The sequence below is a fragment of the Pelecanus crispus genome, chromosome 3 (genome assembly GCF_030463565.1).
Source record: "Pelecanus crispus isolate bPelCri1 chromosome 3, bPelCri1.pri, whole genome shotgun sequence".
Classification (NCBI taxonomy): domain Eukaryota; kingdom Metazoa; phylum Chordata; class Aves; order Pelecaniformes; family Pelecanidae; genus Pelecanus; species Pelecanus crispus.
Genome location: NC_134645.1, coordinates 66,127,567 through 66,153,040, shown reverse-complemented (window position 1 = coordinate 66,153,040; position 25,474 = coordinate 66,127,567). Strand labels below are relative to the sequence as shown.

General features: G+C 42.4%; 1 protein-coding gene across 1 annotated transcript in view; it reads right to left on the bottom strand.

The window, feature by feature from the left end:
- Positions 1 to 2,455: 2,455 nt before the first annotated feature.
- NHSL1 (NHS like 1) overlaps positions 2,456 to 25,474 on the bottom strand; it is a 187,426-nt gene continuing 164,407 nt past the window's right edge. Inside the window, exons 6-9 of the mRNA XM_075707890.1 lie at positions 21,638 to 21,769; positions 7,405 to 10,824; positions 6,731 to 6,860; positions 2,456 to 3,179 (exon numbers count right to left, since the gene is read on the bottom strand). Of these exons, the coding sequence (XP_075564005.1) occupies positions 2,456 to 3,179; positions 6,731 to 6,860; positions 7,405 to 10,824; positions 21,638 to 21,769 (4,406 nt within the window). The remainder of the gene's footprint in view (positions 3,180 to 6,730; positions 6,861 to 7,404; positions 10,825 to 21,637; positions 21,770 to 25,474) is intronic.

The window sequence follows — 25,474 nt, the reverse complement described above, 5'->3', positions numbered from 1 at the left end:
ATAAAAATGACTGGCAGCATCAGCTGGCCAGCAGCAGGGAAACAAGCTCCCTCCTACAGGCACTTTATGCATAATGCTGCGAAGTACTGCGGAAGTTGCAGACACCAGAACTGTAATTTTCTCCAATGCTGCGATTTTTCACTTAGATGATTTCCCCATTTGTAAACAATAAAACAAAGCCTGAGCATTTGCCTGTCAGGACGCTGGCATGAAGACCAGTTAGCATTTACACGCAGCTTTGAAAGGGACAGTATCTGCTACGGAAAGGACACAGCGCTCTACGTTTCACAGGATCAGCTCTGGGAGAAACACCAAAGCAACACTCATGAGACATTTAGCAGCTGCTGAATGTTTTGCACCATCTCTTTGCAACAGTATGTCGTTCAGATCAGTCTTAATAATATCTGAAACTATCTACTTTAGCCAATTAGGTTTTCATTTAATTAAAAAAATCCAATGGTTCTTTAAATATATTTAGCATGCAGAAATGGTAGAAAGTTTGCTGTGCACAAGTTAATCCCACCCTTGTTCCAGTGAGTGCAGCTGGATTCACCTTCTCCATTTCACTTCTCACTCTGCTTATAATCTGGTTCTCCAAGAATTTCAGTTTTTAGGGACAGGTTGCAAGTGAGAGAGAAGTAGTAGAAACACTCACAAATTATACTGGAAAAAGTTTAGGATTATTTCTATTTTTTAGTCTCCGCATTGAGATGCCAAAATGGGATGGATATCTGAGTACGCTTTAGTTGTCTCTAAAGTGAATTAGTAAATTTTGCAATGAAAACTGGAGATTAGTAGCTGGATGCATGGTTTATGGCATTCAGTGGGTTGCCATACGCTGCGCGACACATCTTTTGAAGGAGATCTTAATCAACTCAAAAGACAATATGGCAACTGGCAGCCTTTTTCTTTATTGAAGCAAAGTCACAGCATTTTCACCACTATTCCCCTCTTGTGAAGGGAAGAGTTAAATGAAGGCCCCTGAAATTTACATTACTAACAAGTAAAGGATTGAAGAAAGAGATTACAAGCATATTTCTCTAAAATAAATAATCTACAAAGAGTGCTTTTTCTTCTTAAAAGCAATCTAAAAATGTATAAATTCTACGGTAGGGAGATCAAAAGATATTTTAACAACTTTCAATATTTACAAACAATACAAAAACTGCGCACGCCATCAAATGATGCAAAATTCTTCTTAAAAGTTAAAAGCTTCATTCCTACTAAGAACCAAAAACTCCAGCCAATATTTGAGTTTTAATTAATGGTCTTCTTTACAATTGGAAAACCGTTAAATGTTTTTATTATCTGTAAAATATACAATAAAAATGAACCTCACTAAATTATTAAGGTTAAAAAAGAAGAGAAATACTGCAGGCAAATAAAAAAGGAAAGTAACTGTAACTTATTCTTTGGTAACCAAAAGTTAGCAAGTATCTGTATTTCAAGTGATGAAAAGTAATAATCTTCCCCTTTTTGACAAATGGAAGAAAGACTTCTGGCAAAACACAACTCCCAAGTTTCAATTTTGAAAGACAGGCTCCACCTACAGCTCTGTAGTGCAAGTTCTCAAAGTCAAATTTTGCTTTCAAATTCAGAAACGTAACCCTTCCAAATCCGGCAGTACACTGCTTAATTCCTCTCCCATTTTTCTGTTGTCTGCTTGCATCCTCTGCACAAATCCAGTTGTTTCAGTTCTCTAAGGGAATACTCTAGTCAAGGAAGCAATTCACTTGGAAATGAGTGTTTCACCAAGCGTACATGTCTGGCTGCATAGCAGCTAGTAGTGTGTTATAGAACTGGGCTCCCTTTTCCACATTAACTATGTGTTTCATTTTCCCTCAGGAAAAAAAAAGTACCCTGGACCAATTCATAACCTGGTGACCTAGTTGCTTTAGCAGGACACGCTTCATCTTAGACTGGGGCATACCCCAGTAATAAGCCATGCAACCCCAGCACCAACCCCACTACCTCCTCACAGGTGAATGTGCTTCATTGTGCCTCTCTCTGCTTAACAAATACACTACACTGCACAAATACAATGCTTTTGAAGCAAATGTCCAGCTTGTACCACAGAAGCCTTCCCATTCCTCTTTTTCACGCTTATTCCTAAATTTTGCTTGCACAATTGCAGTCTCAAGAAAAAGAAAAACTTCACACCCCTACAGGCTCTGAGAAAACTCCCCCCCCACAAGAGGACTTCTAAGGCTTTACACAAAAAAAAAAAATATCAACTGTTAGCTTTCTTTAAGCCGCAGACCATTCATTCAAAGCAAGTCCTCCCCACCCCAACCCAACCATGCAGAACTATCATTGCTTTAGCATTTAAACACACACATGCAGTTCATGGAGTAAATGCTCAGCAAAGTAAACTTGTCCTGGTCTGGGCTTTCTCCTGGAATCTAGTCCTCTGTCATTTTCTAGACTAATATCCAGTAACTTTCGTCACTGCCTTTTAACTTTCTTCAGCTGAAGGGCTTAGATACTTCCTTGAAGTACCTGGTTGAGTCATTAAGTCTAGATGGGTTGGATCCAAGGTCTCCTTGCAGCCTGCCTCCTCAGCATAGGGAAAGTCATTCACGTCCATTTCATCACTGTTGAACAGATCAAGCTGCCTCTCTTGCTGCTCTTCCAAAGTCCTTCGGACCCTGCCCTCTGACTGTTCCACCACTTCCCCATCTCCTTCACTTATGACGGTCATGGGGCTGCTCTGGATGCGGTTGCGGACGTTGTACTTGCTGCTAGCAGCAGAGGGGGGCGTTCGTGACCGGCCGTACCTAGTGCCAGAGAAGGACATGCTCCTTGGCATCAGGCCCTCGCTCTTGGCCCACTCTTCCTGGGCCCGTTTGCTCTTGCTGGGTGAGCAGCTGGCAGGGCTGTCGGAAAGGTCAGGGGAGGCATCTGTCTTTGTCCGGTGGAACCGCGGATCCGTGTTCTTCAACATCTCTGCTGCGGACATGCGGGAACTGGTGTCACAGCGGCTCCCTTTCTTCAGCAGCAGGGCTTTGAAGTTGTCGTTGCTTGTGCTGCTCTTGCGAACGCTTCTCTGAATAGATCCGGCTTGTTTGAGGGTAGTTAAGGTTGGGGAAGCACCAGTGGGAGTTACGGGGGGCGACGGAGAATGGTTGCGGGTACGGTCGTCTTCAGAATCTTTACGGCCAAGGACTTTCCTTTTGGATCTGAGTTCAAAAAACAACAGAAGAAGAGGACCAACAAAAAAATTAAACTTTCTACCTTCCCTAATTAAACTCAGCTTAGAGGGATGCCAATGAACTAAGCTAAAGTAGAGAGAGGGATAAGGGAGAAATAATCTAAATCTAAAGCATGACTAAGAACACCACCAAAACTGTATAGGCATTAATACAGGCATTGGAGGTATAAGCTAAATTTACTGTTCTTTTTCTGCAAATCTGGAACAATAAAACTACTAAAACTAGCAATACTGATGTCCAAAACACTTCAGCAAATTTAGTGAATCAGGTTTTCTGGAGTCAGTATTCAACTGTTAAGCCTAATGCATTATAAAGATTATACTCAATGCCATTTTGTTTGTTACTTTGGGGATTTGATTAAGAATATGTCATCTACAGTATGCTGGGTTTTTTTGTTTTGTTCTGTTTTACTATTTCATTCAATACTCTCCAGAGAATTAGAAGTGTAGTTTAGTGCACTTTCCTTTAGAAAAGGATATTGCAATGCACTGCTGCTAAAGTTAAGATGGAGTAAAGTGAGCCACATGTAACCATTTGGGATTAAATGATTTTTTAAAAAAATCCCCTCCCCAACCCAAACATTAAATGAATAGTGAAAACTGAGTTTTCCAGCTTCTATTAAGATGCACAGACAAAATTCACAGTTCTGTTGGTGCTCTGTCATTGCAACTCCTTGACTAAATGAAGGAGAGACCAACTTCCTGACATGAAAGTTATCTTTCCAAATGAAAGGGTGGAGTATTTTTTAGTTTAAATGTGAAGTGTAGGGATAACAAAAACAAAATTAAGAAACAATCATGGAATTGGGAATAAGTGGAAACTGGACTTCTATTGCCCCATTTTCACATTACTAGAAACCTTAAAGAAAGAAATGTATTACATGCCTGGTATCTGTAGCAAAGCTGCTTTGCTTCTTTGCAAGCTAAGCAAGAATTAATTCAAAAAGGTTGTATAAAGGCTAATTTTACATATGCTATTTTGGCAAAAGTTTAAAACAAGGCAGCAGACTTGTTACAAATACAAGGTTATCATGCTATAATTCCATATTAATTTTTATCAAGCATGTGTTCAATACAGACCGTTCCCCTTGTAAAACAGGTTTCTACTTAATGTGATCTTTAGGTGTACTTTCTTAAAGGCTTTGAGATTTTGCCAAGGCAAGCTCAAATGTCTTTATGCATTGCAGCCAACTGATAATAAACAGAAAACAAAACAGCAGGATCCATCAGCTGAGTAGGTGGCAGCAACAGACACCGCCATAAACTCTGCCAAGACTTTGGAGCGATCCTGTCTCTCTTAAGTGGTGAAGTTTATGCATAGTTCACTTACGATACACACCACAGGCAGCTGTAACAGCTGTTATTTTCAGCTGCTGCTGCCTCCACCTGCCTTTCTGGAAGAAGAATGTAATACCAACATCCAGTCAGCCTGAGGATGAATGGACACCAGAAGATAGCATAGGGATAAAACGACGACTTCAGTAGTGGCAAACATTAAGAGCCTTGTCTAGATTTAACTGCATGTCAGTACCATAGGCAGCAAGTGAATTCGGTGCTTGGATGCTCTGTGAGTCTGTATGCGAACATGTGTGTGCTTTAGTTACAGGGAAAAGATTTCCCTTCATGAGGGTTTTGGCTGCCTACGGGTATCTTTAAACACTGCAGTGCTGGGGCTGTACTGCTGCCAAAACCCAAATGAAATTCCAAATAAACAGAAAGCAAAATTCAATTGCAAAGATCTGCAGGGAAAGACTTAGTTATCCTGGCTTGAAGTGATTCAGTAAGACTGTGAATGCAGTGCAGAGCCGTCAGTTTGCTGTCAGCATCTAATCAGCTTTTCTCAGCATGGATGAATTATGGCAGAAACTTAAAATTAAGAACCAAATTTGGTTTTGGTGGCTTTTCAGACAGAGATAGGGTATATATTCAAACAAAACCATTAAACTTAAGATTGTTCTTCCTGCCCTTAAAGCACATACCACTGTATTTCTTGTCTTACTCCAAAGCACATATTCAAGAGTGCCAATTACTGAAATAATACCTTTTAGAAATGGGGTGGGGTGGACACCAAAATGTTTTTTATTAATTAACAGCTAAGGAAGATAGTGGTTCAAGTCTAAAGCCAGCAAAAGCAAGGTCTTAATAACAAATGTGTCAAGCAGTTTTAACTATGTCACATCCAGTTCCATTGTCCATTTCCCCATAAACTCGTGAATTACATGTATGTGCATACACACAGAGATCCACTCTCTATCTGCATACATAATGGAGAAAGGCTATTGGCCAGAATATTTCGTTCTAAAAACAGATTTGTCGCAGTCCTAGTGAGCGACATGCAACACGAATGCAACAGACCATTTTTAGAACAGCTTCTACAGGCCAAGTTCTAAGGGGTGACCGTAAGTTACAAAAAGTCAGTAACATATATATGTAATTTCATATCATCTGAAACAGAATCGTTTCAAAAATTAAAAAAAATAGCATTTGCATCCCAAGTGCTGCAGTCTCCCAGCTCCCAGCCACGTTCTCACGGCCGGTTTTTCCCGTCCCTCAGTACTCCTGATGCAGAACTCATGCACAGATGTGCAAAGTGACTGAACACCTAGATAAACCTATGCGGATGCTGCCAAGCACCTTCTGTGACCAGTTAAAAGAGAGTGTCCCTCTAAATTTTGAAGTAAAAGACAGAGCCACAAGATGGCACTACCACTACATCGATTCTAGTCTAAGAGGAAGCTCAGTAGTTCAGAGAGTGGTAATGGTCTTCTGTGTGTACTGTTTAAATGGTGCACATGTTTTGTTTTGTGCTTTTAAGCTTTTTGGCTTTTCTTTTCTTTTTTTGAGAACCTAATGTGAGAAGCATAAAAATCTAGTTGCCTATTCAGGACGATTTTGTTTTTAAGGGAAATGAATAATGTCATTAATAATAGAGCCAGTATTGCACATTTCATTCATGAACCAGTTTGACACAAAACACCCGACCTCAGGCTGGATTATGGCAAACTATAATCCAGCGTTTGCCATATGTTTTGCCATATGACTGACATGTTGTGTTACTTGCCAGTTTCAGCCACGCTTGCCATGAAGCATTAGCGTTGAGCCTCTGTCCCAAACTGCACCATATAAGCAGCGAAGAGAGTAAAAAGAGATGGAGAAGAACGAGAATGAAAACAAAAAGATACACAGAAAAAGCAACAGTAGAGTTAATATGGCAGATTGAGAACAGTACAATAAACACGAGACGTAACTTGGTATTTTAAGGGGCAGAATACTTAGAATCTACATTGATTTAATCTGGTAGCTTTTAGTTCAGAATGGATTAAATATATTTGTAAAACAATAAACCACAAGGTTTTTTCCTTATCTTTTTCATACATAGCTTTAGTAGAAAGTTGATAAACATGTGCTTTCTGTTAAAGCAATGACTGTTGTAATTGGGTGGTTTAGTATAACAATGTTAATTAATTTTTAAGAGAACTACCGGACCTGACAGTATGGGAAGGGCAATTTCTGCAGTACCTGTGAATGGCTGCAAAAAGATCCTCAGTAGTCCTTGGTCTCGCTGGTGTTGCCACTCCATCCGTCTCTTCCCCATAACTATTGCTTGGCAGGAATGAACTATTTGCTGTATCTGATTCAAACACCTCCACTACACAGAGAGAATGAACAATACTGTCAGTCTGTTGTGGGAACCCAACAGGCATATAATCCTGAAACCAGCCCTCGCTGCCTCTAAGGCAAAGCAGAGACTGAGTGCACCGTTGTCATTATTGTGATTTCAGAACAACGCTTGCTTAGGAAACTGCAGTGCACAAAAAGCCTATGCTTGCTCACACACACAGGCGGAGAACAATACTGAAAGAAAATTTGTATGGTTTCCACTAAAATGCAAAATCAAAATTAACAAAGCTAACCATGTTTTCATAGCATGTTTTAATCCTAGCACAGTTAAATAAAGCATCATTTTCTTTCCATGTCTGCAATAATGAGAAGTCAGAAAGGAATTAGAAGAAATCTCATAAAGTATTAATCTGATCCCTGCAACTTTCTTTAGGCTTTTAGTTTTAACTATTGCAAGAGGCTCTTTCCTCTACAGAAGCCCACCTGAATGCTAGGATTGCTGTTCTCACTCCCCAGCTTCTTTAAAATAGCTACTGCTGCATCTGAAGAAGAGTCAGGGAAGAGAGACTCACCACTTTCGTTCTCTTGAGATAGGTGCCCGTCAGCGTTACTGCCGCTGTCCTGGCTGCTGCCTGAACTGCTTCCTTCATCAAACGCGGACTGCTCCTCCTGCCTGGGCTCTTCTTGAACTGGTGATGCAGCAGGCTGTACCACAAAGGCATTAGCTCCCACTGTCTCAGAGAAGGTGAATCCGGCAGCTCCTCCCTCAGGAACCAGGCTGCCAGAGTCCATCTCGCTAGAACTGAGTCCATCTGTAAGACAATTTCTCGCCTCCTCGCAGTGTGCAAGCACAGTGTCTCTCTGAGTTGGGCTTGGTGTGCTTCTGACAGTATCGCTCACTTCAGCTATTTTCTCCACTGTAAGATCCAACTGTGGAGGTGGTACAACGAGGAACAGTTTGGGTTTCTTTGAAATAGGAGGTGGTTTCTTGCTTGGCAATATGACCTGAGTCTTGTCGGGAGATGCCGGTGACCCCTGAGGTGACATGCCAGAATGGGGGTCTTCACTCTGCACTGAAGACTCAGGTGTGTCTTCAGTAGCTGTCCCCAGGGCATCAGCTTCGAATGACTTGTTTAGACCTACTGCACTTGCAGGCTTTTGATCACTGTCAAGTGCAGATATGTTATCAGAGACAATGAGAGGAGAACCCCGAGCCAGTGTTTGAACTGAGTTTTTAAACGAAGTGCCTTGAGTTTTCATTTCCTCTTTGCCTAAGCTGTTACTGAGTCTTAGTGAGAGGGGTGGCTTTAGGCAAGACTGTGATGATGAATTTACAGTACCCTTTTCCTGAGAGGTGGTTTCAGAAGCAGATTCAGGTGATGGTTCACCTTCTGTCACTTTCTTCACAGACCTCAGCTGCACCATTTGCAATGCTTTGGTAGTTACTAAGGGCATCACAGGTCTCGATGCGCCTTGCTTGTTGAGTGGCTGTTTCACTGGACTGTAGCAAGAATCCTCCTGGTTACGTTTCTTAAAAGAATACTGTGGGTATATCGTTGCACCTTTTGTTAGTTTGGGATCAAGAGGTGGTGCTGGTGGCGGGACAGCTAAAGGGAAAGTAGAAGGAGGAGGAACCAGGGAAGAGAACGTACTGATGGAGGCTTCTTGCAGAAACCATGGGACAGTCTGGGCAAAGGAAGAACTTACATCAGCTTCTGGCGGAGGAGGGGGGAATGTGGGAGAGGCTGGCAATGGTGACAGATCCATGACTTCTGCTGCAGGAGGAGGGGGAGGGGGAGGAGAAAGTTCGGGGCAATGTGGAGGAGGTGTTGGAAGAGGAGGTGGTGGAGGAGGTGCACCAGAATCCAGAGGAGAGCTCAGGGTCGGGTCCAATTTCTTCACACTCACACTCCCTTCAGTAGATGTATTTGAAGAAAGAGAAGTGGAGGATGAAGACATGGAGACTGAAGACAGAAGAGAGGATTTCCTTTCAGGCACTTTAGGCTTCAGCTTGGATTTCCCATTTCCTGATGATGCAGATTTTAAATATACAGGCACTGGAGTAAGTGCAGTGGGTGTATTGGACTGGCTGGAGTACCCACTCGATGGCGATGTGACTCGGTGGGATTTCTCCGGAGAAGCGCTCTTTGGTTTGGCCAGTCCACTGGGCACTTGTGGCACAGAAGCCCTTGAGCCATCACTGAAGTGGCTGATGCTGTAATCGCTGAGAGCAGATGATGTACTGGCAGAATGGGTCACTGAGGATTTTACCTGGTCGTCTGCCACTGTGGCATAGTCGCTGTAGTAACCCCACTGGTCAGCGTACTCCGACTTGATGCTACTTGTTTCACTCTGAGAGGGAGTGACTGTGCAGATGGAGTACAGGTTTGGAGCAGTGGTGGACATCATGCTGCTGCTTGCGCTGACCGAGCTTTGGCTGCGGGAGCGCAACACCCAGGGATCCTCATAATCACTGCAGGGGCTTTGGGAGGGGGAGCTGCCATTTTTGCACTTGAGATTCAACTGCAGAGAATGCTGGAGGGTGGCAATGAGGGTTTCATCAAGTACCTGTCCATTGGACTGGGCTTTTTTCTTGGGCATCCTTCTGAGTGAGTCTGTTCTGGATGGTGGCAAAGGCGGCTTCTTTGCCTTTTTCAGAGAGATGTTTCTTGCAAGGGATTTGTCACCTTGGCCTGTCTGGTCATCCTGATGTTTCTTCTCCTTTCCTTCAAAGACATTTATCACACTGTCTCTGGGGTTCCCAAAACCATTACTACTACTGCATGACATGTCTGACTTCAGTCCGGAGTCCGTATGTGTGGAACTGTAATAACCATCGTGGTCCACTGAATACAGAGAAGTAGTCTCGTCCCTGACAGAAGTCCTCTCCAGGCTGCTGCTGCTCAGGTTGCTACCAGGAGTGGCACAGCCTGGTGTCGTACAAACCGCCTTGCGTGAAGGAGTCTCACTGTTGTCTGCAGACTTGTACAGCCAATGCTCTGTGCTGTTCACTGCTGCTTGTGCTCGCTCCCCTGAATAGCTAGATTCACTCTTGCCGTCGCTGTCCTGGGAAGGGTTTGGTAAAGCAAGATTGTTCCTACAGCTGTAGCTCACACCCTGAGACCCAGCCTCTGTGTTTCCAGGAGTGCTAAGAGAGACAGCAGAGTCACCAAGAGAAAGCATCATGACAGTATTACATGGGATGGTATCTGAAGTCTGTGAGTGACGTGTGGAGCTGCTCTCGCTCCAGTTACCGCTTGAAGAATGGTGATCTTCTTTCCCACTTACTGCACTGCTGGCAACAGGATTGTCTCTTGGCTTTGAGTAGGCAGTAGAGCTGGTAATTTTACTATCCAACGATCCAACACTCTGGGCAGCGTGAATAACAATAACTTCTGAGGAGGACGACAGTGTTGCGTTGGGTATGATGCTTGTTGAGTAGGTGGCATGAGGAGACACCACACATGCTGGGCTTGCGGACTTTTCACTATCACAGCTTCTCACCTCTTGAGACTTTGGCCTTGACAGGGTCCCCGTGGTGGGATTACTCCTCAGATGCACAACACTATCATCCACTTGCAATTTACTTATCTGGTGGGGTAAAGTGCCAGCGATGTCTTCTGTCTGCCTAGAGATGCTCTGTGTCTGCTCTAGGGACTGCAGAGACACTCTCGCACCAGCCCGAGGCAAGCTGTGAAAACCTATGTCACTATTTTGGCGAGAAGCAAATACAGCAGAATCACTCATCACTGACATGTTTCCAGATGAGCTGGAGAACTGAGACATCTGGGCTGCAATGCCTTGTCCTTTCTGCGCTCGTATTCTTCTCATTGAAGGGGGCACAACTTTAACTTCCTCCGTCTGGCAGCTGGTGTCCTTGGTTTCAGAGCGCTGCATAGCAGAGCGATAGCTGTCTAGTCTCCCTAGCGTGGAACAGTGATCTGGGACATACATCGAATGCCCTCGGAAATCACTTTGGCCAGTACCAACTGCTGGAGTCAAAATAAAATAATTATTCCTTGAAGCACAAATGCACATTTATCTTCTTAGTCATTTAAAAACAAAAAAACCCCCAGCAAACTGCTTGATCCCCATGCTCTTGAAGGTTATGCCTTCTGAAGAAGAATCTGCAACAATGGATTTTGCACAGGCATCATGTGCTTTCTGCATTTCTCTTCCCCTTTTCCTTATTACCAGGAACCTTCTGCTTACAGAATCGTCTGCATTTCTGCTGCACATTCGACACATGAAATCCTCTGTTTATGACATGGTAATAATTTCCATAGTAATCAGCTATGTCAGAAACCAAGTAGCACTGTTTGACTTCCAGTAGGCAAAGCAGCAGGAACAGACAAAAGCCTGAGAAACGTGAAGTGTGTTTCCATGCTAATGCCCCATGCAATAAAGAAAAGGGGAAGGAAATGTGGAGACTAATGTGAATAACCAGATCTGCTTTTTAAAAGCATTACACTTCAGAAAAAAATTTTCAGGAGACAAGGATAGCTCTCCAAGTCTTGCAGTTCATCTGAAAGGAGGCTAACACACTGAAACATGCATTGTTTTACCACAAATAATACACATGCTATAACAGCATTTATACAAAGACATTATCCAACACTGCAAAGAAAACCATTAAATAACATTTCTCCATACAACTACTTTCTATTTATTGTAAAGGAAAAACTCCAAGAAGTAGGGAAAAAAACAGCTAATACTGATGGTTGTCTCATTGTCAGCACCATCAGGAAATAAAAAATAACTGTACCTTTTTTTTAATGAAGTAATAATCATATATTGGCATAAAAAACCCCTTTGAGGACAAAGGAAAACCAGTTTTAGTTCAAAATGTAGTTATCACTGGGTCAGCAGAAAGGACTCTAGGGTTCTTTTAAATTTACATTTGTATTAGTAGCTGCCTTCTAAAATCACAAACCAGAGCACTACTTTAAAATTAGTCTGTGTAAGGCTGTTGCTTTTCAATTCAGTTGCATTACTGTATAAATAGCAGACAGGAGAGGCAGGCGTGCTGCTGGAGATGCTTGTAAGGATGCTGCATATGTCACTGCGGGGGAAAATTGGTTATTTCAAGTCTCCGCCTTAAAGCTAGTCTCAGAAGCGATGAAGTAGTACGCTTGATACGACTGTTCTCCTTTCATATCTACTATATGGAACTGGATCAGGAGGATAGGTATTCTTATCATGCAGCTTTAAACACCACTTAAAGGACATTTAATTATCCTTATTCTTGGCAGGCAAAAGAGGCATTTAGGATAAGGAAAAGAGGACTCTGAAAAGGCTACAGTGAAAGCAGCACACACAAAAAGATTGTTTACTTCCTTTCCCCAGGCACATAAGTAGTCTTTTAGCAGCTTGAAGCCTATTTAGTTTGCTTTGTGTAGATTCTCTTGCTCTCATGAAAATGTAGGCTCTTGCTGCAAACCTCTACCAGACGCAGAAAAGCTAGATACTTGGATGCTGGCAAGCATCTTGGATAATCTAATATGAGATACTGTCAGAACAGATGGACTACTGCAGCCAACCAAGAGAGGTATTTGCATATTCTGTATACAGTTATTAAGAACTGTACAGTAAAAAAAATAATTTAATTTTGCTTTCCATGTGTATTTTTTTTATAGAATCAGCTTAGGAGAGAGAAAAACATTCAAAGTAGACATTGCAGATGTTTCTGGAACTGCAACATCACTGATAACAACTGTTAGCCAATTAAAAATAGCTAGTAATAAAAATCTGCGTACTAAGTTATATAAATAACCAATGAGATGGGGTATTTTTCTTCTTTCTACCACTATGAAACTTACGCACGCACACACGAGACAGAGGACTGGGCTTGTGGAGAATGAAGCTGTCAGCACTATGGCAAGTATCTAATACCGTCACATACTGACCTGTGGCTGAGAGCACCTCATTTCAGTATGTGGTATATTTGCATTCACAAAGGAAGCTAAATGCACTCCACTTCACAAGCAGCGTAATGCACACGGACAGTTTATGCTTGTTTAAAACATTACTGCTAGGGGAGATAGATGGCAAAGCAGGACAGTGCTGGACTTGCTAACCTCCCCTTTCCTCCTTCCAAAACCAGGAGTGTCAGAATGCATTATTGGGACATACTGTTTATCGCAAATGCACAGTGATGCTTTAAAATGTCTGAAATACAAAATTAAACCTTGGTGCTACATCTAAGGTACTAAATGAAAGAGGCCAAGGACCCTTCCTGTGTCAATCCAAGTTAAGCCCTTTTCCGGCAAGGATGGCTGTACCAAAATGCCTGGGGGAGCAGCTCCTGCCCCATCCCCTGGCACCCATGCCCAGACAGAGCTTCAGAGACCGCTGCCTGGCCCAGGCCAGAGCAGTGCCGGCGGAGCATGCTAACCAGCACGAACAACTGCAGGACGCTGTTGAGCATCACTGCTAACCCTGTGTTTGTTACTAGATGTAACTTAGGGTCCAGTCTAATATGCTCATGGAAACTGCATAAATTGGCTCAACAGCAGGAAACCTTTACAGCTTTACAACCTCAATACTGCAGGGAAGCATGTCAGGGCAGGTCTTTGCACCAGTGTGAGGCCTCTTGTAGTCAGAATGGGTTCAGAGCCCAAATAAATACAGGGTTCAAAGGGGGCAAGACAGCCCAGTCTCAGAAGTATAAATGACATGGCTACATCCTTCAATTGTTATATGGGATATGGTCAGGGAAGGGTCTTTTCACGGTTGTTGCTATTTGCTGTTGCTATTCAAACTTTGAGGTTTGTAATATTTTTTGTAGAAATGCAGCATATTCTGAAATTACTCCAGCTTTGGTTTTGGCTTTACATGTATGCACAATTCTCATGCAGAGCTGTGAGGCTTTACTTGCCCTTTATAATACAGCAATTGATCTTTTTACAGTTCCATTTCCTGAAGAGGGACAACAGAAATCTGCCGGGAAAATGGTTCAAAAAAACAACCAAAGGAACGTTTAAGATTCAGGTATTCTCTTAAAATGTTGAGGGTTGTAAGATTTTGGTGGAATTCAGAAGAGGGTAGCGAGGAGTATTTTGCTCGCAATTTACAAATGCACTGTAGAACCCTCACTCGCTTCCAGAGTAACACTGAAAAGCAATGGGTTTAAAAAATCCTTAAAATCAAACCGCCTTTGTTGGTACTGCAGCTAGAAGATGAACAATCCAATTCTAAGGGACAGCTTGAACCTTTAATTAACTATTACATTGAAAATGCTGTGTGTCTCAGAAAACCTCTGCTTAAATAAACAGCAGTCAAAAGTTACAAGATTTCTGCAACACCAAAATTCTGCAACTGAATCAGATCTTTTAAAGAATACCATCCACAAGTCCATCTAGTTGCAGGGGTGATGTCTGAGCAGACAACAGCAAAAAGTATTGCAGAACTGGACATCAAGTTACGGATGCTGAAGGTTATGAAGTCAGAACTGGCTGCAATTTGGTGGTAGGATAAATGTGGCTGAAAGTAATTAATAATAATCTTGTCTGCATTTTATATTATCCTGTGTCCAGTAGCCCTGCAGCCAGTGCTATGTCCACCACAGGAGACCTGTATCTACACTCCTTTCTTCATTAACCTACTTCATGTTATGCTGAAAATGCTGAAAAAATCTCTTAGGGCAAATGCTCTTCCCTAATGCACATGTTCAGTGTAGACTCCAGCAGCAAGTAAAGAACACCCACTATCTGGAACAAGCGAAACATGCTGCATATTTAACATCTCTTGCATGGAAGCACAGAGAAAAGGTTCAAATGCATACCTTAGCTCCAAGTGCTTGATCCAAGATAGGCGTATACAGGTTACACCAGTTTTCCCTGACTCTGGTAGTTACTGGTGTTGCTCATTAGAGATGACAGCAACTGAGACTGACTGCAAATTTGATGGAAAAAAGAAAGTGTCTGCATGTAATCCCTAGGGACAGCTACTAGCTACTAGAAGGCTCCCTGTCTCCCTGTGACTCCATCTGATCTGGTAGCACCAGCAACTTGCTGCAGAGAATCAGCAGAAAGGCCCTCTGCACTGAAATGAGCATAGAAAACTGAGAATTTGAGAGGATAAAAAGTATGTGTGTTGATATCACAAAGAACATGCTTGTTTCAACTAGCATGCAGAAGTAATCTCTCTTCCCAAACTACTTCTGACTAATCATTTCTACTATAAGCACTTGTCTCTTGTGCCACAGGCACATTCCTAAGATTTGTTGTTTTCATCTTCTCCTCATGCCCCACCTAGCAATCCTCCTCCAAACCTGGTGACCTGGCCAAGTTGCTGTGCAGGCACCACAACTTCCAGTGTTACAAAACCCCTGAGAGAGTCTTCATCTTTTTCACCCTAGTACTTACATACCAAATAATTTTTAATAGACACTCAACGAGAAAGAGACAAGTACATCAGGCTTACGGTAATTTTAAGGAATTTTCACTGTGCTCCATGAAGCATCTGCAATCTCTCAGAGGGGAGAACAACAATACTGCAGAGAATCCTGCAACATTTTCAGTACTGCCAGCTAAAAAAATATCCTGAATCCTTGCATGTGTCACTGCCACCCTGGAAAGGGAGAATTTTGATGAAAATATAGGGAATTTAAGTTTTCTTGATTCTGTTCATTTCACTAACTGAACAGCCTCTGGTAAAGACTATATTCCTGGCATCTCTGTCTTTCATCTTCCATTATCAAAAAGCAGATGATACATACTTTGTAACACCCTGATCTCTGGAAGAATAGTGCTGGAAACATACAATGTTAAGAAACTACAGCTATAGACCCTAAAATACTCATTAAAAGGCACAATAACTCTGAAGGAGAGATATTCTCTCCAAAGACTGTTAAAGTTGCAACTTAAAGCAGGATGAAGAAGTACTTGGCTTGAACAGCTGGGTATTTGCGTGGTATTTCTGTAGGACCACTGGATATGTGGGACTCTTCTTACCTGTGGGACCTACAACTTGAGTGACTACTAGTGCCAAAGGGACTAATTGGAAAAGAATATCAATTAAGAGGAGTCTTCGGCTGAGCTCCCAAAGATCAGAAGGACTTATGTGCCCCCATGTTGCTGAGATGTAATTGTTTCCTCTAAGGCATGTCAAAGGAGAAGCTTCAACAGTCCCAAATGGGACACCGGCTGGTAACAACAGGGGGTCTGAGCCATGCCACAAGAAAGCAAATGAATCATAGAATCATAGAATGCTTTGGGTTGGAAGGGACCTTTAGAGGTCACCTAGCCCACCCCCCCTGCAGTAAGCAGGGACAGCTTTAACTGGATCAGGTTGCTCAGAGCCCTGTCCAACCTGACCTTGAATGTTGCCAGGGATGGGGCCTCTACCACCTCTCTGGGCAACCTGTTCCCGTGCTTCACCACCCTCATTGTAAAAAATTTCTTTCTTATGTCTAGCCCAAATCTATTCTTCATTAGTTTAAATCCATTATTCCTTGTCCTGTCACAACAGGCCTTGCTAAGAAGATTCTCCCCATCCTTCCTGTAGGCCCCCTTTAAGTATTGGAAGGCCGCAATAAGGTCTCCTCGCAGCCTTCTCTTCTCCAGGCTGAACAACCCCAACTCTCTCAGCCTGGCCTCGTAGGAGAGGTGCTCCAGCCCTCGGATCATCTTTGTGTCCCTCCTCTGGACCCGCTCCAGCAGGTCCATGTCCTTCCTGTGCTGAGGGCCCCAGAGCTGGACGCAGTACTCCAGGTGAGGTCTCACCAGAGCAGAGCAGAGGGGCAGAATCCCCTCCCTCGACCTGCTGGCCACGCTGCTTTTGATGCAGCCCAGGATACCGTTGGCTTTCTGGGCTGCAAGCGCACATTGCCAGCTCACGTCCAGCTTTTCATCGACCAGTACCCCCAAGTCCTTCTCCACAGGGCTGCTCTCAATCCCTTCATCCCCCAGCCTGTACTGATACCAGGGGTTGCCCCATCCCAGGTGCAGGACCTTGCACTTGGCCTTGTTGAACCTCATGAGGTTCACGCAGGCCCACCTCTCCAGCTTGTCCAGGTCCCTCTGGATGAGATCTCATCCTCCTGGCAAATGAGGGACTGACCATTCAGGTGTCAGTCATATCCATCCTGATGGCTGAAAGAAGGTCCTATAAGTGACAACTCATTCTGAGCTACAGAAAATGGGAGGCAGGGAAATAAGCAGAAGAAAAGCACACGAGGTCATTCTGACCCTCTGAACCCTTTGGTTAGGAAGAAAAAAAAAAAGAAGTAGATGGGGGGGTGAGGAATCACAGAGCCGTAAAGACCCTGAGTTGGACCTTAAGGTGGAAAAAAAAGTATTGAAATAATTCAAGTAAAGTACACACAAAGCATAATTTAGAAGACATGTTTTGAAAACAAAAAGAGGACAGAAACTTTCCATTTGATTAAAGAAAAGCAAAATGCCTGGCAGAAGAAGAAGAAATCAAAAGGTGTAAAACTTGAAGATGGTTTCCTCTCCCCTGTTTGGTGCGGTATGTTTACTTGGAAGATGAACTGTGGTGGAACAGAGAGTCATGTCTGGGACCTGCTCCTCCTGCAAGATGGGGAGGGGGTCTGGGACACCAGAAGATGTGCATCGGTGCCTGGGACTGCACTGGTGCAGAGCTCTGGAGAAACACTCACAACCAGATACCAGGTACCTTCAACAAAAAGAAAGTTAGTCTGAACCAGACCCTAGAGCACTGACACAGAGAAGGGATCATGGAAAAGGCATTTTGCTGCCCTTATTTCATCTGGAGAGTTCAAATATGTGAAGGAAACTGAAGATAACCAAGAGCCAAGAAATGAGCAAGGCCTGTGACAGGTTCTCCCAGAGAGATGCTCATCTCTACCAAACTTCTGTTTGGGAATCATCTTCTTGCCTGAGGGGAGAATACTGGTTTGCATGTAAGGTACCATCTTAAGAAGACAGCTAGAGGCGATGGATAATGACAACGCAGAGCAGAGAAACTGAGAGCACAAAAACTTGAAGTAAAACATCATCTCAAGGTTTCTTGCCCTTTCTGCAGTTTTGATCCAACATTGACTCCATTGAATACCTATATAATATTAATGTTCTGTAAGACCATGAAGGTAATTCAGAGGCAGGCAAAACGAGTTTTTCCATTGCCCTGTTTGGCAGAGAGAGGAATGCTTTGCCTTCTCCTCTTACTTTGGTGTCACTCTGCTAAATAGTACTGAGAGGGTCCTGCTGTTAAAAAATAACTGTTCAGAAAATAACTGGCATCTCTAAACTGGTAGGCACCTCACATTCTTATTCTGTCTCAGAATCTTATCTATCACCTTGCATTTTATTTACGGAGCATTTTTATGCAGAAGTTTCCAGGCTACGCAGAGAGACTAGTTCATCGTTGGAAGACACCTGTGAAAACACGGCAGTATTACAATGCTCAAAAGTAGGAATGTTTAAAGATACTTTCAGCACATGTCTCATGGGTGCACTTAATGATTCCTTTCAGTACGTTTGGCTAAATTCTACAAGAGTACCATGGCTGCTGAGCTCAGGCCAGTAATCAGCGCAGGCTTTCTCTTCTGTTTGGTCTTTTTTGTTCCAAAGGAGCCAAAGCAGCCAGGGGAGAACCCCAGCAGCTTGGCCCAGCAGAAGCTCTTCCAGGATCTCTCGCAAGAAATGAAAATAGTTCAAGCTTGGTTGAAGCTTTGAGGTTCTCTCAAGTTTCTGCTTCCTTCTGAAGAATAAACAAGAGGTAACAAGAATCTGCTGTATGTGTTGGTTATTTAGCCTGCACACAGCAACTTCAGTGTACCAAGGGATTTTAATCTTTGTGTAAATATTATAGCCATTCACAGCAATGCTTTAGGGGAGAAACAAAGAGATTTATTCAGCTGAAACCACAGGGAGAATGTCAATAGGCACAATGCAATTGCTTGATTTGGAGTTTAGTCTGGATCCTTGTTCCGATCAAATGAACTGTGGAATGTTTTAAAACAACTCATTGTTTGTTTTGGGACAGTGTAAGAGAAATAGGCTACAGAAATATTTGGGGAGTGACAGGAGAGAAAAGGCAGAAAGAGCACTGAACAAGGATGGGGGAGACTTAATTTATTCCCAGCCTTGCCAGCAGCCTGGTGGGTGACTCCAGCTAAGTCACTTCACTGCAGCATGCCTGGTTTCCCCTTCTTTAAGATAAAGACACCGATAACTGTTCTCTTTTCAAGCGCACTTTGTTTCTAGTGACAGAAAGCAATATGCTAACAGGATGGATACGGCCATCACAGAGTTTTCCTGGCATACATTTTGCTGCCTGGACAACATACAAACACCACGGAAGCACATGAAGCTCCTCAGACAACTTCCACCGTAGGGCAGATGGCTGGAGCCCTGCATGCCTCCCGGTTGTGGGCCAGGGAGCTGTCCGGAAAGACCTCATACAGTGACACACTGCCAGCCCTAAAATTTCCGCAACTTAAAATAGGAGCCAAGGAAAACCTTCAAGCAGTGCGACATGAAATGTGCTCAGCACAGAGATGAAAGACTGAAATCAAGACCATAAAACCTGTCACCCTTAGCAAACAGATTGGCAATAGTCACAAGCTTCTTTTAAGATATTAATTGAAGATTTCTTTTTAAGATAGATGCCAACTGCATTCTCAGTTTATTCCACCAGATAAACTGCAGTTGATGTTTTCAAGCATTAAACATCTGTCTGAAGTGTTCACAAACATAACCTCAAAGTTTTGGAAAAGCTGCCAGCAGGAAGCATTCTCCACACATCCACCCAAGTACAGTTGTCACCCATTTCAAAATCCATGTGCCTGAAAGAGCATCGGGAACCCCAGCAAGTGACAAGCAGTAGTGTGGAACAATGTTCTGCTTCGCTCTACTTTTCTCCACTATGTGTCCTTGAGGTAGGTCCTACATGTGTCAAAGATAATCTCTGTCAGAAACTGTGACCTTGCTACGTATGTCATTTTCAGAATGCCACACTAGACTCAAGACCACTGTTACAACCCTGAAAATGAACTGTTTAAGCGATGTCCTATATCAGTTTTTTATTTAAGTGGCACAAGCATTTTTTCAGGAGCACAAGTCATTTCAGCTCAGCTCTAGACAAAGAGCAAAGTGATTTAGTTTAAAATGGAAGAAGGGAATGTAAAATTACCCATCCTGAACAGATGAGAGAGGATGAGGGTTGTCTCTGCTATTCCTCAAACCAGCTCTAAACACGGTATCTGAGGGATTAGCCTCAGAGAGACCTAAACCAGAAGTGAATCTTTTTTAAGAATAATTCAATATTAAGTTTTATGTAGCTTTGTTTCCAGCTTTGATCTTTGTTTGGTTAGAACAAATCTACTTTATTTTATTTAACTCTCAAACTTGCTTATAGTCGATTGCAAGGCTAACAAATGTGTTGTTCTCTCTCAGGAAATATCAAATTCAAATTTTGACCTCCAGGAGGACTCCAGGTCTGGAAAGTATCTCCTGCCAGGTGGCAAGGCCCACTATGGACAGTGAAGAGGAAGAGGAAGAGAACCCATACTATGAGGAGGATTTCCCTACAGCAGGCACAAAACAGCATCCATCCCACAAGAAGAGATGGACAAAAAGATCTGACAGCTTTGGACAAATCTCAGAGCAGCAGTTAAAAATAAAATCATTATGTGAGATCGAAAGGTAACGAAATTTAAAGCTGCCTAACTTTAGCTGTCCTAACAGGGCTAGGGCAATTGAATTTTCTTTCTTGAGGCAGAGGATTCCCATGGCAGGGCACTGTTTCATTATAGATGCTGAAGGAGCACAGTTCCACTCACAAACTGTTCTTCATATGCTTGCTCATTTCTTGGCTTTCTCTACACCTGGCCCTCTAGCTCATGTCAAACCCATCCAGACAAGTTACATATTTGTGTTTCTTTCTGAAAAATCTAGACAAAGAATGAAGAATTGAAAACATAATTAAAAAAGAAAGATGCAAAATCCATGGTACTAAAACTTACTGAAATCATCAATACATGAGATGATTCCACAGGTAAAGCACCTAAAATTACGTTTTCCCAGACTATTTTAAAAGACATTCTTCCTCTACTGCAAAAAAGGGAGGGGGAGCATAATTTTATCTGTGAATAAATTTGGGAAAAACTGAAACATCGTTTTTAAAATAAATAAGAATGACCAGATTTAAATCAAACAGTTCTGCAAAAAGTGTCTGAAAGGTCTACCAAAATTCAGACTGTTTGATCAGCTTTGAATATCACGTATACTACTCACTGTGAAAGAGGACAGCCTGAGGTAGCGTAAATGTGACCGAGTAGGCATTTTTCCTTTGGAACACATGCAATAGCTAATAGGCCCATGTAAATTACTTCCAATCAAACAGCACTGATACTTAAGGGGTCACCAATTAGATCTAAACTGAACTGGGCAATATAAAGGTTTTTCACTGTTGATGCAACTCTCGGCAGATTCAGGAAGGCATCCATGAATTGTTTTACTCCACTGAGCAAGCCAAAATGCCTGCCCACTTCAGTTTTGCTTCAGTGAACATCCTGGGGGAGTAGACCAAATCTCCAGGAAAGCATTAAAGACCAGAAACCTTACATCCCTGCAGATTTCCACTGTACCAGTACACCATTTTCCAAATACCCTGTTCCCTTCAACAGCTGGAAGTCAACAGATAAAAGGTCCTAATTTTCTGATGCACAAGGTGGCAAGGAGGCACACATGTATTTGGAACTGTAATAGGCTATCAGACTGTATTGGTTTCATGAGCACTGGTAATGTTATTAGTCGAGTAATGATAAGCAGTGACAATGAACAGTGGATGGAATACAGTTCTGATGAGCCATACCTAGCTCCTTTTGTATGTTGTCAGGGATTCCTGTAATAGTCTTTCTCCTTTTGACTTTCTTCGGCCGTCTTACCACCGTGTCTGTGTAAATTAGAGACCGCCGAATGCTGGCTTGGCGGTCGAAATTCTCCCCTAATACATGGTAGAACAAGCAAAGCAACATTACTTCCAAGCACGCTGACATCATGCACTTTCTTCCACTAGTTTTGTTGTAGAAATGGAAAAAAAGGCATTAATGAATGATGTTAGCTTGGTCCTACAATGAAGGTTTACACTGAAGGAAGATACGGCATATTGTCACAGTAAGGCTTTAGACACACGTATCCATTACACAGTACTGCAGGTTTTAAAAGGAATTTTGACTTCCTGAGCCCAGTTCAGATCTGGTGAGAGCAGCTCTAATTCCACAAGCAAGCAGAATCCTTGCTTTAATTTGGCCCCTTGTAGTTTTTTGTGTGGTTTTGTTGTTTTATTATAAAGTAATGAGCTGCAGAAAAAGCAAATCTGCTCATGAAAATGAAAGATCACAATGGTTCATGCAGGAACAGACATTGCTATTGGCAACAGCTATTACAACGTCTTTGCACAACTCCATCATTAAATCACACGAGATGCTTCTTTTTCATTCTAAGTTGCTCTGAACCTGTCAAGTGTACTACATTTCTGGTGGTGATCTTTTAACATGAATACAAATAAGTACTATGGAGCATGCAGAGATCAAAATGATCTTGTGGTCTCATAAATATTTCAGTCAGAGTGGAAGCTGCTTAAAATTGAAACTTCATAAATGATTATAAAGATATACAAGGGCAAGAGCTGAAAAAAATGTGTGTGTAAAGTGCACGTTGCCAGACAAAGCCTTATGATGACCATGTGCTGTATCATAATGGGACCCAGAAGCACCACTATCATTAAGCAGCTTTTCTTTAGGAATTCACTTTTGGTCAGAGGTTTATAATTTGGCTGTTTTACTAGTAGCAAGATAAAACTTGCCCTATAAATTGTGAGCTGAGTTAATTCCCTGTCACTTCTAAAAATCTAACAACTAACCCCCTTCTCTCACACGTAAACTCCCTTTTTAGAAGTTAAAAATGTCCTTTAGATGACCCATTTAAAACTTAAATGCAGAAAAAACTTGATGTACATGTAGACTTTTTTTTTCCTTGTACACTTTTTGGAAAATTGATAGCCAAATTATTTACCTCTAAAAAGTGATTAATGCACAGTAACTAATACATCATAAATACTACCCCTGGCTGACTGCACATCACTATGATGTGTGTCGTGCAAATAGCATAGAAAACCTCATTACCTCTATAACAGTTAAAGATACAGTCACATATTAAAGTATAGCATGTAGACATGTGAAAATGGAAGGAAAGAACGTAGCAGTTTCATTGACCATGTTGGAAATGTAAAGACTCTGACTTTGTTTGACCAGGGCCATGTGCTTCCATGAGCCGCACTTCTGCTAAGTGGAACCCTTGCAGCTACAAAGAAGTGCCAGTTTCATCCAGGTTTTGGACTGATTGAAGTCAGGGCAGATTAAGGGAGGAGGAAGCCCATAGGAGCTATAAAATTTAGAGCTATGGATCCCGCTGGCTTAGTAGAAGCCCTGAAATACTGAGACAGACTATCCACTGTCTGGGGCATTACCACTATTAGGACATTAGGACCCTTATGGGGTCAGGGTCAGGACCACTAGGTAAACCTGTCTTGCAGGATAATATATATATATAACAACCAATCCAAAGAATTTGAAGGAGAAAGTTTTCCATCTCTGAACGTATCTTTATCCATTCAAAGGCCAACAATTATGCCTGAGATGGTGCGTTGCAAGGAAATTAAAATACAGCTTTCAATGCCCTGGAATAAAATGTAAGTGGTAAGCAGAGGATGCAAACAAGGACAGAGTCTTTTCCATGAAGCCTCAGACAGCACAAACAGGATGACATGGGGAAATCTTACTGTGTCAGCTGATCCACAGTAACTTCTTCCCCTGAGCTACCCAAGAGCTAACTCAACCAATCCATCTTCAATGGCTTTTGATACACAAAGGCTTTTCCAAAGCCACTGTGCAAATTTGTAGAATTTCAAAGTAGCAGCTTCAGCAAGTTCCAACAAGCAAAATCAGAACAACTCAGTCTTTTTTCCCTTTTTCGTTGTCATCTTTTTTTTTTTTTTAGAAAATATTGATGTTACTGTTAAATATATTTTGCAGATTTAAGGATAGTTTTCTCCTTCTGTTACAGATTCGTAACAAATCATCTAGGCATTCCTTATACAGTTTACTCAGTTTTCCCTCATGCAGTTTACTCAGTTTTCTTGGATTCACCGAAAATATTTAAGTATGTGCTTAAATCTCACTGAAGTCAGTCAAGCCGGACTCAAGCAAATGCTTAAATGTTTTGCAGGATCCAGCCTGGTGCAGATCACCTCCACCGTCACCAGACTCCTCCATCTGGAAAGAAAGTTAGTTCCGGAATACCCACGAGAGCAGACACCATTATACATCTTTTAACCCCCAGGATACGTAAAAGCAAAGACTGGCCACCACTGAAAATTCAGCCCAACCCCTTCCAGACCAGAACAAGCTCAGCCCAGGCACTCCCAAAGACTGACACTGCTTCCAAATCTGGATGTCTAGTCAGCAGCTTGTCAGCCTAATGCAATGCCCCTGCACCTTCAGGCTATCCAACAGATTTTTACTACTACTGTATTAGTTGCAATCTGTTCACCAAATGAGCCCCGAAAGCTGAACTCACGGAGCATTCACTGCACAGCCACATGAGAGGCCATTGTAGCAGAATCATTACTAATGCACTGCTGAAAACACTGTCAATTACCAGCAGCCTCTTCAGAGGTTAACCTTTTATTTCATGCCAGGAGTAATAAAATGGAAGTTTTTTGACCTCTCTTCTGGGAGAGTGAGAAAAAGAGCAAGCGAAGGAAAAAGCCAAATCAAACAAAAAACGGACCCGTTTTGTTCTACGGCATGTTGAACAAACGGCACAGAATTTTTGGTCTTTTTTTTTTCCTGCCTCGTGCAGTAACATAAGGAACTTCACAAAATAAAATTACTCGGTGTGTGGGAGGGCAGAGGAGGGGAGCAGATTGTGACTTTTTAAAGAGGAACAAGGACAGCAGCTTTTTTTGCATGTTGTGTGTGGCTCGTAATCTGTTACTGCTGCTTGCCTTGTTTCACAGTAGCAATATAATTATTCCAAGGGAAAGGAAATGGTGGATGCCAGAGACCAGTCCACATACTGCAACAGCAGTCTTCCTTTGCTACACTCCCTTTCTATCCCTTCTGATTACCATGTTTATAAGGGAACAAATGCTCAACAGCACGCTCCAGAAAGGTGAGGTATAATATGCACGTGCACTATTTTTATCAGAAAAGTTGAGAACTGCTGAGTTTGCTGAGTGCAAACCAAACAATTCGGGGGACACAAGGTTTGCTACACCAGTCAAATTAAGCTGGCTTAAGTCAAAAGTGTAATTTATCCAAACATGGTAACATTCCCAGTGACACTGAATTAAGTCTATGAATGTTCTTTGATCTCTTTTACCTGATTTTTCTTTCCATCTGCTTACTTCCCCCATATATTTTCGGTATGCAGGGTCATTAAATCGAACAGCAGATTACTCTTTCTGTAAGTATAGCCTGTTCCTGCTGTCACGGTATCTAAGCCCTGCTCAAGCTTATTGATTATGTGAGATTATCCGTTGTTCCCATAACTCGGCCTTCTGCACCTGTATCCTACACTCCCTAGATAATGTCAACTGGCCTAGTAACATTTCAGCACTGCATTTTTTTTCCGTCTATTCATTTTC